Source organism: Tamandua tetradactyla, chromosome 17, assembly GCF_023851605.1.
Source record: "Tamandua tetradactyla isolate mTamTet1 chromosome 17, mTamTet1.pri, whole genome shotgun sequence".
Classification (NCBI taxonomy): Eukaryota; Metazoa; Chordata; class Mammalia; order Pilosa; family Myrmecophagidae; genus Tamandua; species Tamandua tetradactyla.
Window position 1 is genome coordinate 78,890,760 of NC_135343.1, and position 16,181 is coordinate 78,906,940.

The 16,181-nt window shown below is 38.3% G+C and overlaps 1 protein-coding gene across 18 annotated transcripts in view; it reads left to right on the forward strand.

Annotated features, from left to right (window-relative positions):
- LTBP1 (latent transforming growth factor beta binding protein 1) overlaps nt 1-16,181 on the forward strand; it is a 471,389-nt gene that overhangs the window by 387,742 nt on the left and 67,466 nt on the right. For all 18 annotated transcript variants that reach the window (XM_077135032.1, XM_077135035.1, XM_077135033.1 and 15 more), the window contains 2 exons: nt 1,172-1,294; nt 6,390-6,515. In XM_077135032.1, the coding sequence (XP_076991147.1) occupies nt 1,172-1,294; nt 6,390-6,515 (249 nt within the window). The remainder of the gene's footprint in view (nt 1-1,171; nt 1,295-6,389; nt 6,516-16,181) is intronic.

Below are 16,181 nucleotides of genomic sequence, written 5' to 3' on the forward strand. Positions count from 1 at the left end.
TGTTTGCCCCATGGACTGTATGAAAGTGAGTCGATGGGCTGCTTGGGTTCAGTGAGAAGAATTTAATTCAGCATCACCATTGTTGAACCAGTCCAGGAGACTGCAACAATTTCCGTACTTGTTTCTCCCCAGAACCACTCATATATGTTAACAGCAACCATAATTATTTCCAGGAAGTGCTGTAACATGCCAGATTCTGAGAAAACAAAGAAGGCTTTTTTCCTTAGCTTTCTTATATGCTCGTTATTTAAACCCTGCACAGACACAACTGAAGAGAGACCCATGGCGTGTGTCTGGAATACGAGCTCTGGCTGAGCAGTAGATGTGGTGAGAAGCCACCACACTAGAGAGCTACTCAGCATTCGCTGAGCGTGGGGCATCACTTATGCTTCACACGCTCACAGTCAAAACTCATTACTGGTTACATAAACTGTTTTTAGTTGCACGTATGCTGCACATATATACATAAAAACAAAATCCGGGCAACTTTGAACCTGTTTGTGATAGCTGCCGCGGGAGGGACTTCAGTCAGACTTTTTCATCTTGCTGATTCTTCCTGCCGCAGTCCCACTTGGCCCCCTACCCAGATCCCACCCTGCCATCAAGACTCAAAGCCATAAGGCCTTTTTTGACTGTTGTGATATCTCCTCCCTGAAGTCCTTTGGCAGCTGAACTTTCTTTGGACTAATATCTGCATTTTGTGGCAATTCTTATGTTCAACGGTTAAATATTTTCTGTGACTTTTATTAATAGAATTTATTTTTTGACAAAACATGTTTCTTAGAGGCTCACAATATTTTTAATGGTTATGTAGTTTAAAAATGTTTCTTTATTTTCTATCATTACCAAGAACATAACCAAGTAAATTATATTTATTACATAATTTTGACTTTGCTTCCTCCAGTTAATTTTGTTTTATGTTAAAACCTCAGAGTTTATATAGTGCCCAAAGTTAAATCCTTTGAAAATGTTTCATTTTTCAGAAGCTCTAAAGGTGAAAAAGCTATAATCCATTTTAAAGCATGTGTTATAAATGATATAAAAAATGTGCATTTGTGTGACTTTTGAGGGTAAAGATAAGGAAAAATAGCAGATGTTCTCAGATATAGTTTTTAGTCTTAATTTTTTAATTTAGCCAGTTAAAATTATTTTTATTACAATTAATTTGCAGATATCAATGAATGCTTGGAGGACAATAGTGTTTGCCAGGGAGGAAACTGCATTAATACTGAAGGGTCTTATGACTGTACTTGTCCAGATGGATTCCTACTAAATGGCAATAAAGGATGTCAAGGTACTTATCTCTCTTTTTAGGTCATTATTTGCATAATTACTAAGCTCTGTGATACATCCTGGTTGATAGTGTATGCTTTTACTATTTGCTTCATATATGTCAGTGTGTATTATTGAAATCATTTTGGGGGCCTACATAGGAAGTTCTTGGTTTGCGCAGCGCCAGTTCTGTGCTCACTAGAACTTGTGCCCATCAGCACCATGTCCTCGCTGTACACAGTCCCATCGTAACAGCCTTGCTGTTGCTTCCACGGGCCGCCTTCATATTTGGTTCTAAATTCTTTTCCTAGCTTTTTAAATACCCTTCAAGGGCATAGTTCACTTTATTCCATAGATGATATTTATTTTTCCGATCCTTGTTTTTATCCTGTACTCATCATTCCTTTTTTCTCTTACTAAAAAGCCTCACTAATAGTTTTGTCAAAGTGTGAACATATTTGATCTCCCAAATACTAGTATTAGAGATAGGGTACTAATAAGAACACAGCAAAAATTACTACAGCAATTTTTATTGAGCACTGACTTGTGATGAATAGTATAGGTATTTCATTTAATTCTTACAACAACTCGAGGTAACTTTTCTTATGTCCATTTTGCATATGAGTAAACTGAGGTTTCGAGAGGTTAATTATCGTGCTGATAAGTGCTAGAGCTGAGATTTGAAGCTGGAACCATTTTTATCATCCCTCTGCTATTATGGAACTCTGTAGTGTATTCCAGGTACAAAAAAAGAATTGTTGAATTGTTAAAATTAGTCTTTCTGCAGCCACTGGTGGTGGATATTAATGATTTTTGAATTCTTATTTGCCAAATTTTATGTCCTTTCACATGTCCCAAATTATAGGATTCTTGAGTGGGACAATGGTATCCACTCTCTGGAGCATGGTTTCCGAATTATACTATACCTTGTGTCTCTCCACAGCCTGCAGAATACCCCAGAACTATAAGGACACAGGCCCTGACCTCAAAATACTTGCAGTTTTTTATAATCAGTTCCCTTATTGATCCTGTGATTTAAATAACCTGCTGTGTATCTCATTGAATATCATTTATTCATTTTGCCATTATGATACAATAAAAATGCATTTAAATTTTCCAGATTTTCCAATGTAGAAATTAAATGTGCTTGTATTTAATGTAGCAGAGAAGGAACATGTGAATTATAAATAAATGTGAGAATATTTCCATTTGGGAATGTTGATGTTTTAACAAAATGACTCGATTTATATAAAAATCCCAAGAGATGCAAAGAAATTGAATCCTGTTTTTATTACAGGTTTTGGCTTAAAAGCAGTATTCTCTTTTTTAAATACCTTTCATCACAGATTTTTCTTTTTTGGACAGAACAGAGGCAAAACCAAGTTTTATTATGAATTGATCAGTATTTCTTTTTGAAAATTTAATAATTTAACTTCTAGAGTTAAATAATAAGGGTCTGATTTGTTAATTACTCTCCTATTTTCTTTCCATACTTTGAATTGCTCTCTGTGGTTTGATATCAACTCTCACATATATGATTGCTCTGAAAATAAGGTATTTTATTGACTGTCGATCATTATTAATTGTGATTCCTATTTTCCAGAGTAAATTAATATGTCTGCTTGAAAAATTTAAATCCAAATGGATAAAAAGCATTCCTGAAGCAGGTCTTAGTACCATTTAAGAATACTGTAGTCCGTGACTCTGTGACCAGTCCACCCAGCTTCCCCCATTAGAGGCTGTTGGTTGTCACGTGTACTAGCCTTGTTTTGAATCATCTCTCTTTGCTGTGGCACTGGAGGCAGCTTTGTGATACTTCACTCTGCCTGAACTTACATTCTAGTTTACATCTGCCTAATCACAGGATCATGTCATATTCTATAGATAAGCATAGATTTTAGAGTTTATTTTAATGTCAAAAATGTAATTGACGGCACTGCCAATAACCGTGGGGCACATTTGAATAACTGTGTGTAATGAGCATAAACGTTAAAGCTTACATAATAATCCGAAGATCATTTCATATTGTCTATAGCATTTTCAATTGAAGGTGTGTCTAAAGTGTCTCTTACCCCTCAAAATTAATGATTTTGTACAGGCAGCATAAACAGTTCATGTTAATATCTCTTTAGGAATGTGGCAGCATATATTTGAGTTTCACATTTTGACTTAGGCATGCCAAATTGTGAAATTTTTTGGACCTTGGACCCATGAAAGAAACCCAATTTAAATATAGTCTGGCTTTGAGCTCCATGTTCCTAGCAGCATAGTTTAGAAATACCTCAGTAAGTACAACCCAAATTGAATGCATATGTTTCTCTAGTTCCAGTTATTCAAGTTACTCTTAGCAGTTTCCTGGAAAAAGGTCTGAAAATTCATTTTCAGTTCTCATCATCAAACTTTTAGACAGCTGTTTGTTAATCAGTGACTTCTCTTAAAGCAAGAGTTGTGTGCATGTGATTCCCTATGCAGGATTGCAAAGCAGGTAGCTGTTAATAAGCCACACTAAAACTTAGAATAAAATAAGGAGGTGGTCTGAAGTAGCCAAATGCAGGATTTGATTAGAGGGGATAGTCTTGGACTTGATTCCTGCGCCAGTGCAACTTTTATGGCACCTTGTCCTAGTAGAAGTAACTCTGGAGGAGGTCAGAGTTCAATAAGATTACCAGTCTAAGGTACTAGCTATAGGTAGAGAGCAAAGATAGAAGATATCAGAGATTTTATAAAAGAAGTGAAGGATTTTATAGAGTGAAAGTATGTCGAGAAATAGTCAAGGAGAAAATGCTGCTCTTGCTTGAAATACCTGAAAATTGATGGCAGTAATAAGAAGGGGAGGATTGTTAAGAAAATATGAGTGACGCCTCTTTGGTTTCTTATTTTGATTCTGAATGGATAGGGCAACTAGTTAGAATTGTATGGAAGAGGGAAGGGTAAAGAGTTCAAGATGGATAAATCAGTGGTCTTGCCAGACTTCCTGTTGCATGATGATATCAGTAGGGAGTAAAGATGAGCCCCTGAAGATGCTAGATGCAGGGAAAGAGGCGACTTGTTCACGAAGAGAACCATAAGGCTGATTCAGTATGTTATAGGAAGGGCTCATAATCTGTACCTTCCCCCGTTTCCACTAGCTTTGATTTAATTGTGTGTGTTCCTGTCCCCTTCCCCGCCCTTTATATTGTGTCTCCTGATGGCAAGGACCCCATCCTAATCAACCTGCCCTTAGGAGTATTCAGCAAATGGTTTCTAAGTGAATTAAAGGTGGGCTTTTAAGAGGATGTGGTGAGAACCTATTAGTAAGAGATAAAGGTGGTCTAAGAGACTTCAGGAAAGTAGGAGAATGTCCCTAGTGGGGCTACTGTCTGGATAGTGCTGAGAATGTTTTTAAGACCCCATGTAACTCAGAGAACCTAAACCAAATCACTGTGCAGTCAGCAGAGGATGAAGTTGACTGTGAGAAGTTTGTGGTGGGCAAACATTCATTAAGACACTGTCAAGGTACAATACTAAGAGATGGGGCCACAGAGTTAAGATATGCATTTCTTCTCTCCAAGAAGCTTTCAGCATCAAGATGCACACGAGTATGTAAATCAGTCATGAAAACACAACGCAGACAGACAGTTGCATGTCAATATCAATGCAAATAGGGGGCCTGCCTCCCAGGGTTCCAGGTGTTGCCAGCTTGGGCGCCGTGAGCGGTGGACTGGTGAAAAGAACGTTCCATTTGCACCACGCAGCACTGCAGACGTGGTCAGTGTTCAGGAGGAGGGCACAATTATGCACACTGAGGGTACGGAGAGTGTAGGGTAGTCGACATGAATTTAAATGCAGTGTAATCTGCTTATAGCTCCTCATAAATGGTAGCCACTACTTGACCCTTTGCTGTGTGTTTGGCACTGCACTAAGCACTTCACCCTGTTCCTAACTTCATTGTCATAGTGCTATATAAAGAATAAGGCGGGCCGCGGTGGCTCAGCGGGCAAAGTGCTTGCCTGCTATGCCGGAGGACCTCGGTTCGATTCCCGGCCCCAGCCCATGTAACAAAAACGGAGAAACAGAATACAATAAAACAAGAAAATGTTTAAAAATGTTTCCCTTTCTTCCTTCCTTCCTTCCTTCTATCCTTCCTTCCTTCTCTCTGTCTTTCCTTTAAAAAAAAAAAAAAAAAAAAAAAAAAAAAAAAAAAGAATAATACCTTCCCTGGACCAAAAGACCTTCTTTTTCTTGTGTTTTATTCCTGTTATCCCTTTCTGATGAAATCCATATTAGAGTCTGTTTCATTTATATATTCAGGCATTTATGAAGTACGGGTTTTAAGCCAAACACGGTAAGACATATCCGGCCTCACCCTTAAGAAGTTCACACCCTTGGGATAGATAGGCATGCAGGAGCCAGGGTGCTGGGGGTTTAGGAGTTGCACCTGTGGCGATGGGAGAGGCCTCAGAAAGAATATTTCACAGAAGAGTTGTTGGTTCCAGTACAATATTCCTCAGGCCTCCGGTTTGTCTATGGTAAGGTCAGCTTTGGGTTGAACCTGTGAAATTATTATTGTCGGTCAGAGGTGGTTGGTGGTAATGGAAGTGCAGCAGTGTCAGTATAATTAACAGCACTGAGCTCTGTATTTGAAAACAGTTAAAAAGGGAAATTTTCAGTTATCTATAGAGTAAAAAATTTAAAAAGCATGGAACTGTACCAGGCAAAGAATGAATGCCAATGCAAATCTGGGACTATAATTAGTATTATAATTATACTAATATTGTTTCATCAATTGTAACAAACATATCACCTTCATGCAACATGTTAATAATAGGGAAAATTGTGGGGGGATGCATATGGGAACTGTTCCTTCTGAATAATTTTTCCGTAAACCTATAACTGCTCTAATAAAAAAAAAAAGATGGCTCAATACCAGCTATTTCACATGAGGCAACCTAAATACTTTATATGTTATGATGATGTAGACTTGTCTTGTGTGTTATATGGACAAATGGTGTAAGTGTATCACGAAGTCAGCCTCTATCCATCTTATAATTGTTTTCTTTTTTACCTTAACGTCTGATATCATATGAAGACCAAATGGATTTTTTTCAAGTTATTTGTGACTCTCTTTTACATTCCAGATATCAACGAATGTGAACGCCTGGGGCTTTGCGGGTCCCATGGGGAGTGCCTGAACACAGATGGTTCTTTTCGTTGCATCTGCCAGCAGGGTTTTTCCATCTCTGCAGATAGCCATGCATGTGAAGGTAAGAGAAACCCTAAGAAATCCTGCAGTTACTGTGGGATAAAGCAGAGAGGAGTTAGCTTTCTAAGGTCCTGGAAGATACCTTCTAATTCAGGGCCCTTGAGTTTTGTATACAACAAGTCGACTCATACCTGAAAGCATAGCTCAGGGGTTCCTAGGATTTACAAGTAGGATAACTCAAGGTTATGATGGTTAAATACTCACATATGGTTCCACTCTTTGTTCTTAGTTAATGGGTCAAAATGTGCAGAGGTGACAACTCTAGGTGCATTGGGAGACCTGAAAGGAAATTGTGGAGACCTCCCTGATGTGGCCTGATGCTCTGCCCATTTAGTTTACACTACTTTTGATTGCCTCATTCATTCTGTTTATGAAAAATGACTTGCTTGATTCCTCTGCACCATTGTGTGATTTCTGTGCACCCCTGTCAGCAGAAATTTTCTGGCATTATTCTCCTAATATCCTTAGCTCTAAGCCAGTATATTTTCTAACTTATCATTGTTTATTTGTCCCCATAAAAACTGATTCAGTTGTAAGACATTAGAATAACACTGCTGGCTTCTAAAATGCAACTTCTTTCCCTCTGCAGGGACATAGCACTGATTATTTTCGTAAGAGTTTTGTTCCTGATTAACTATTACAGTTTGATAAACTGAGGAATAATTCATCTGAACCTTTTAAAAGTAAACTGAAAAGATTGCTGCAATCATAATTTCTGTCCATCTCTTTGAGAATCAAAGTTGTCAAAACCAAGTTGGATTTTAAAAAAGTAAATTGTAGAAGCTCTGTTCTGGGCCTAAGATAGCATCCAGATTCTTTGCTCTGAAAAGCAGTGCAATAGGAAGTATCTGTTCTCTTTGCTGGCACCGTAGTGAAACTAAGCCGAGGAGTGGCCACCAAGATCATCTGAAACTAATTATTACATTGGGAGGAATAAAGTAATCTTAGAAAAAGCAGGAGATTGTTGGAATTGCTCTCCTACTGCGCAGACATAACATTGGTGCCAGATTTGGCTCCTAGTGCTAGAGAGAGAGAGAAGGAGAGAGAGAGAGAGAGAAAGAGAGAGAGAGGAGGGTAGGGTTTGAGGGGATTGGAAGAGATCAGTAGTTTGGAAATAGAGGAAAGCATCGTGATAACATAGGCTGTGAGAGATTTAAAAGGAATCCTTGTTTTAGGAGTTGGAGTTTTATATTAACTTTGTGGTTAGCAGTCTGAGACTAAATCTCTTAGAGAAGGGATTGCATGAATAGAGAGATTACAGTGCTCCCCAGCAGAGAGGGCAGATGCTAGCTCACCTGAGTCACTAGTGAAATGACTTCAGAGAGATGCAGGTCTGCTTCTTCAGCAGATGGTGAAGGCTGCCTTCACTGAAAAGTGGTCCAAGTTATAACTGCTGGTGACGATGCTGTGCAAAACTGTTCAGGAAAAAATACATGTCCTCTTGAGCGCTCACTGGTCAGAACTGTTGTTCCAGGAGAAAATACAAATATAAATATATGAACATTTATTTTGTCTTTTGTACTTTGTAATTTTTTTCTTTGATTATATACCTTTGTAATATTGATTTCTGCATATTGAGAGCTATAATCACTTCAGTTTTGTTGCATTTCTAGCTTTGTTGATCATTACTTGGCAAAAAAATTGAATTTAAAATGTGTTTTTAGAAAGCTTGTAGTGCTTTGGAAATTACCATACTTGAGTGTACTCTCTTTTAATACCTGGTCCATATTTTTTTTAATCCAGAAACTGGACAATTTTACAAAGTAACAAAATAGCTTACTCTGGAATATTGTGTTAATATATGGCAATATACTTAGAAATCTTAACATTTAGGCAGAATCCTCTCTTTCTAGGATAAGCCCTGCAAGGCTTTCTAGTTTACGGGCTTAATCCAATATACTAAACGGCCACATTTTCTTTTCTTGGGCTTAATCTGAAATTTAGCCAGTAGCTCTAGGTCTTGTCTCTACCTGCAGCTGTGGTTCAGGATGGAGCCGGCTTGTGTGATGGAGATGATGTGCCTAGTGCTTAAAATTAACGTGGTGAAGTGGCTGGCACTCTCCATTTATGCCCATTCACCAGCTTTTGAACTTCTAATTAAAGCAACTGAAACCTTGGTTGATACTTTAGCCAGCATGCCCTGCTCTAAGCAGGGCTAAGTGAATCCCGAATTCTGTTTCAACGGAGGTCTGGCCGCAGCAGAGGATGACCCGTCCCTGGCTTTCCATGGCCTGGAGAGTTGTCAGCGTCTGATTCCAGTTACTGAGCCACAGTAAAAAGACATCCTGTATAACGAGGAGCTATAGTAGGTAGCATGGCATGCTTTATAGAAATAAAAATGGTACCACTGGCTCTTTCCTTTTTATTCTGTAGGTGGTGATCTGGGAGCATGTCCCTGGGGGAGGAAGGAGAGACACTGAGTCTCCCAAGTGAAATAAAGAACAACGGGGTGTGGGAAGTAGGTGGCGGGTGAGCATCTATTGTATTCATTTATTGACTCACTCAGTAATTATGTATGGAGCACATATCTTGTGTCAGACATTATTCTGACAGCCAAACACGTGGTCCTGTTCACGTGGAGCACACCTCCCAGGAGGAGATCAGAGATGGACAGGCGCCTGGTGCGTACCGAATGCGTGGTGTGCTGGCGTTAGGCCATCTTTTCACTTGACTCGGTTTTATATCCCACTTAACCATATCATTTTGCTTTTAAAAAAAAATCACTTTTTTTGTTCTTTTTCCTCACTTTTTACATTGTAGAATTTTAATTCCTATGAAACAAATTTATCATGACACGTTTCAGGGTTTGGTTTCTTCGTCATCAGTGGAATGTGTGAATAGGGAAATATGTGGCATTCAGATTCCTAGGTATCATCACCTCTGTGCCCTGGCCCCCGAGGGGGAAGATCTCCTGGTCTCTGACTTCGCTCGCTCCTTTCCCAGGCTTCCTTCCATGCAGTTCTCGCCAGGAGGAGCTGTGCTCACCCAAGGTGTGCTTCCAGGCACAGTGGGAGCTCTGTCTGACCACAAGTGGAGTTGGGCACCTCAGACCCCACCAGACCTCCCTGTGCTCTGAAGTCCCTTTCCACAACGAATGGCCGTGTTAAGGACCCCCAGCCACACAGGCCGAGCACCGGGGCTCCCATAACCTGGACACCTTTTCCTCCATTGTCTGCTGTCCTCAATTAGTCATGGCTAGTTTGGCCTCTAAACCATGACCAAAATCACTCCCTGTCTTTTAGAAAGCATCATTATTCATTCATCTGGCATCTGTTTATTAGGTACATACTCTGTGCTAGTTATGTCTTGGTATTTTGAGCTGTGTCGGCAGATAAAATGAAAATCCCAACTTTCTTGGAGATAATAAATAATAAACTAATAAATATGTTAGAAAGTGATAGGCCTTATGGAACAAAGGAAAAGCAGAGCAGACTAAGGGAAATTTGAGGGCCAGAGCAAGAAATGGGAATCTGGTATGATGCTAAGTAGGATGGTCATCGTTGGCCATTCTGCTTCTATAACATGAATATGAAAAAAAATTACATATTTGTATCTAAGGTAAAGAAGTGAAGCCACACTAAGTGCCTTTCTTCTTCAAACTTATCTTCTACTGGCTGAGTGGTAAAGACCTATCATTAGGATACACAATGGGGCACGGAATGGCCTCTTGAGGTCCTTTTTCCTACTGCTGATACGAATTCTGTTATGCAGACATGGGAATAAAAAAATCAGGTAGACACATCCCTAAGAGTGGCTATTTTTTGACTGGAAAGGAAAAATAAAACAAAACCTTTCATGTTAGTTCTGTATTCCACTCCTATTATTTTTTTCCTCTGGGTATTTTTTCCTTAAATTATTATTATCATTATTTCTTACTTTTTAAAGTAATGCCCTGGACTGAGTGCCTAACCAGCAGCTTCTCCCAATTTTCAAAACAATATTATTACCAGTTCAAACATGAAGAATTATAAGATTGAAAGGGGACTTCTTCTAATAGCTAGCCTGACTCCTATGATGTTCTATCTACATTATTCCAAGAATCAGGTCCTGTTGTAAAAAATCCTAATCCTGTAACTTTTTGAAATATTCACCATCTACCACTTCTTGCTGGTTCATTTATTTGAAGGGGAAAATAGAACAATTACAATTGGTAAGAATGGCCAGCTTCTTGAAACTTACTAAGAACAGTATTATCAGTAAGATTCCAAGAAGTTGGATCCAAATTCTTAGCCTAATTTTGTGTTTATTGGGAACCAGAACACACTGTAGAGGCATCTTTTGCCAAAGGAAAGAAAGAAGAATGAATTGGAAACAAAAGTGGTTTGTTTTCAGTCTTTTAGGCACATTTTCTATGAACAGTGTACAATGAAATTGTACAGCCATTGTTGACGATACTGCAAGGCAATTGGTGGTTTTGTGGCGGGGAGTTAAAACATTATATCTATCACAAAAATTTAAAAAAAAATGATTTACCCAAGTAGGGCACTGCAGTACTCTGACATGATAATATATTACATCTGGCTGCTTGGCTCAAAGACTTTTGAATTTTTAGTAGTTTTAGGGTCAGAAAAGCTAGTAAGAAGATAATCTAGTAAAAATATAGTAAGAGGATACAACTTGAATGTTTTTTACTTTTCTAAATAAAGGAAATTTAATTTGACATTAGGATCCCCTCTCTCCCACGTGTAAAAAGGAGAAGGATCATGCAACATTCCAGGTAAGGAAAGGAAGTGGCTTCCACTTTCTTTAACAGCTACTGTTTTTCACACTCACTTCTCTTGTGAATGGACTTCTGCAGAAATGAGCTAAAATGGATGTTTAAATCATCAGGGAGAAAAGAGCTGAGGAAATTTTGCTGGAATAAGCTGCTTTGGACCTGGAATACAGCGTTTCCATGTGTTGCTTGGTTGTCTTCATATATCAATGTTTTATAAAGAAATCTATAATAGAAGCAAAAAAAATTTCAGGAGTTCCTAAGCCTTTTATCACTGTTTCTAAGCTTTTTATCACTGCTGACCTTCTAAAACCCCAGAGCTATGGAAAATCATCTCTTCATAGAGGGGCAAGTAAACACTTCCCTTGCAGCCAAAAAAGTAGACAGCAGACTGCCAGAGAGTGAAATCTATGAATAAGGAAGCCCACCAGTGCCTTCTGCTCAGACCTAGAGCGCTGGGGTTCCTGCAGGTTTTTACAGAGCCCTTTGATGTTAGCAACCACCAAGATTATAGAAGACTGTTGTGAGCAGTGATTTTTATACTTGGTACCTAAATTTGTAATGCTGAAGATGATGTAGCAATTCTGGAGTCAGTTACTTGTTCAGTGTCTAGCTGATAGAATACCAAGTGGCTGTCTTGGACTCCCAACGAGAGTGGATTGAGGCCACTTCATATACCTCATTTCATGACTTTTAAAAACAATAACAGTAACAATGATGGCTAACATTCATTGAATTCTTGTCATGAACCAGACACTGTGCTAAATGCAGTGTATCCATTTTTCCCATTAATTTCCACTACAAACCTATAGTTAATATGCTTTGGACTGCAATAGACAGCTCAAATTAAAGATGTTTTACTACACTCATAAGATGTCCAGATACAGTCACCTCTTACCTTGATCCAGTGAAACTTTTCTTAGGGAAACTTTTCTTGACTACACTTTCTCAGATTTCAGTTCCACCCGGACATATCCTGCTACCCTTTTTTGCTTTAATTTACTTTTCTTTAGCATCTTATTCTACTTGTTTCTCATGTTTATTATCAAACTCCACTGCTACATTGTAATGTCAGTGAGGCAAGACAGTTTGTCCTTTTCTTCTCCACTGTATGCCACGGGGACTATTAGGGCACAATAAATGTTTGGTAACTGGATTAGAGGGATGCAGGAGAGATGGGTTGGTGTGTATGGGTGGTTCGAATGCTCGCCTTCCATGCAAGAGAACTGGGTTCGATTTCTGGATCATATACCTAACAAAATAAATAAATAAAAAAAGACAGACAGACTGTAGCTCGTCCTGGGCCATCAAGAAACATGAATACTAGTTCCAAGTTCAGTATATCAGGCACTTAAGTGACGCTTTCCCTATTTTCAAATACATAATTGGGTATAGCAGTATCTTGGAGGTTAGGCAGGGGAGTCTTGCTCCAGCACTTACAAGCCATGTGCACTTGGGTTGAGTTACCTAGCCTCTTGTGCCTCAGTGCTCCAGCTGTAAGGTGGAAATAATAATGATACTTCCGTGGAGTAGCTGGGAGAATTAAATATGTTGGGGTATGTTGACATTTATGAACTTAGGATGAAGGGTTGTCCATAGGTCATGCTCAGTGCACTTTAGCTGTTGGTACTGTTTTGACACTTCTTACACTGAGATCCAAATTACTGTCATTTGTTTCCTTAAATTGTGGATACCTGGAAGGAGGGGGCATTTGACACCTATTTGTTTGTGTATTATCAGCGATTACAAAATATACAGAACCCGGTAGGATTAAGTTAAGTATTTGTTAATTAAATTATTTGCAATTTCCAAGTCCAGGCCTAGATACAGATAGGTTACTATTTTATATCCTAGCTGGTTTTAAACCCCAAAATTGATACTTACTTGTTTAATTCTTTACTCTCTTGGTTTCCCGCAGAGTGCTGTATGACTAAATTTTCCCTCATTAACCCCCTAAGTATTTCAAGTTTTAAGTTGTTCCATGTGTTCAATTTGCTAGTATGGCCAGTGCTGATACATATTTGCATTCAAGCACCAGAGTTATTTCGAGAACTACACTATTTTCTGTGGTTTCGTTAACTGATCTTTCTTGGCCCCCTAGTTGAATATAGAAAAATTAGAATAGTGAAAAAAAATTTGAAATTTTTGGACAATCTTGTGTTGCCTCTGGGGCCTAAGTGTGAAAAATGTGAATGTGGGGTTTAATATGTTTGGCCTCTGCTTAGGCCTTTCTCCCAGTCCTGACTGGCTGTGCTTCCTAGTGTAAGAAAGAGTATATGAAAAGTGAAAATGCACAGGATGGCTCTAAATTTAGAATAAGTTGTTTTTTTTTTAAGTACCAGGTGTAAAAATAGAAAACCATTAAATTAATGCAGAGAAAATCCCATTGGCTATAAATCAATGTGTTATGACAAGGTAATAGTGCATTTTTAAAATTTATACAATGTAAAAACCCAAATGTATATTTCACTTATATTATCTTTTGTGAGTGATTTTGACGGAGATATATGGACTTGAAGCTCAGGATGCTTTCCAGAAGTATCTGAAGTACTTTTTCTAAATGGCATGATTTTATTTACCAGGGAGCTGTGCTTTTTGTAGTAGTCCATCATATGATAGTAAATTATAATTCTTTACCTTCAGGCATATTAGTTTGTTGGTTTTTTTGTCTGTTTGTTTTAAGTTTTCTTTCTCACTGTTTTTCCTTTTAAATATTTGAAATTTTTCAAATTCTTCTTCATTTTACCAGTTTTTCTATGGTAATCTGTCAGCCATGGTGGGAGGAAATTGGAAGAAAATGACCTTTTAAATTCAGAAATACACTTTATCTAAAGAAGCACAAATGACTTGTAATTACAGGTTTGGCTTTTACAAAAGGAAAATTGAAGTGTTTTGTGTCTCATTAAAAATGTATTATTTTCAAACTATTCAGATTGTTCCTTTTTACATGTCACACAAATATTCCGTTTTGGAGTTTAGTTTATAATACCGAGGTTTTATTGTCATTGAGCAAACACCTGGCATATAACAGTGGCTTCCTCACATAGCATACCCTTTAGCTCCCTGACTCTGAGCAGGAAGATGTGAGCTTAGTGCAAACCATGTGCATTAGAAGTTGTTTAAGGAAACAAATGCTCTTTCCACGAGGTGAAGCCAGAGCTTTTGTGTGAGCTCCCTCTGTAAGGAACCCTGTCCCGGACAGAGCACTTTCCCCATTTTCCAGGCCATTCACTAAATGAGTTTATCGATACAGTTTGAAATGGGAGAGTTGAAATCATTTTTGTGGAATTCTTTAAAAGCAGCTCATTTAAATGATTTCATTCAAAAGGATTTTCACCCTTAAACCTTATTTTGGATGATGAAGAGGCATTCTTCTTGTGTCTGTTTTTTTTTCCCCACTACCTTGTCTTCCAAAGCCAAATGGAAATAAGAGTGAGGAACATGATTTAAATACTTGGCTACTTTCTTGGGTGTTCAAAAAAAAAACATAAAATTTTCACACATTAACTTTATATTTTAATCCCTGTGTAAAAGATTGACTAACTGTGTTTATATTGCGAGTCATGAAAGGGCGTATGGAATGGGGAAAGGACCCGGGGGCAGATGGTCAGCTGGTCGCTCTGAGGGAGGGGCGGAGCCAGCAAAGTCTCTGGGAACCTGGGCAGCCACATCATGAAGACAACAGTAAACATTAAATATCTAATTCCATTGTCCATTACCTGTTTATTCATGATTCCTCACCCCCAAACCCTATAATGTTGGGATTTCAGTCTGATCCAAAAATTATAGCAGTCTGCTGTTATAATTCTGAGATTAATAAAAAATGTGTACCATAATAATGCTCCACTGCCTTGTATGAGCTAAAGAATAGTAGTATATTGGGTCCAGAGTCTTCAGATAATTCCCTTGATTTGCAGTGGCTCATTAGAAACATAGTTACATTTTTAAGCAAAAACATATTGCATTACCTGTATCCTCTTATTTTTGTCTCTATTCCTGTTGAAAAAACAACAACATAGAAATAGCTTAGCTTCATTTTGCAGTGAGAGGAAAGTAAGTTTGGAATATCTGAATGGGTTACAATGAGCAGGGGGGACCAGTGACCAGGACTACCCCTTAGAGACCCTCGGTATTTACTCCCAATAGTGGTCTTCTACCACAGTACTCCTTTCACCAGTAGGGAAAAAAGAGAGACACGATGAGCTTTTAAAATGGTAAGATTGTCCCTAACTGCGAAACATAGCGGTGTAGATTGGCTTTATTTTTGAATAAATTTTTGGATCAGTATTTAAAAAATGCATCCAGGAAAGCACTTACTCTGTATGGAACATCCTGAAATTGCTTGTCCAGAGGGAGCATACCTCGGTAGCCAGCCTCCTCTTGTTATTGCCCACTTTCCTCCCCAGTGCCCATACACCTGAGTGACCACTATTCCCACCTCATCACGGTGGATTTGCTTGGCTTGTTTTTGAATATTATATAAATGAAGTCATACAGGATATACTGCTTTGCACATCACCTCTTTCACTCAACATTGTGTTTGTGAAATTAATCTATATTGTTATATTTAATAGTCTTTAATTTATTATATGAATATACTACAATTATGTATCCGTTCTACCGATGACCTTCTGAGGTACATGTGTGTTGTATCCATTTTAGGGCTGTTAAGCATAATACTCTTATATATGGACAATAATTTTGTTGAATATTACCCAGAGGTGTTATTGCTGGGTCATAGATTATATGAATGTTTCACTTTAGTAAGTATAGCCAATTTTGCAGAATGCTAATTTACACTGCCACCAGCAAAGTGTGAGAGTTCCAGTTCCCCATCTTTGCCAACAACTGATATTGTCGGTTCTTTTAAATATTATCCTTGCTGACAATGGCATCTCATTATGATGTCAGTTCTATGCATTTCCCTGATGAATAATAAGCATCTTTTCATGT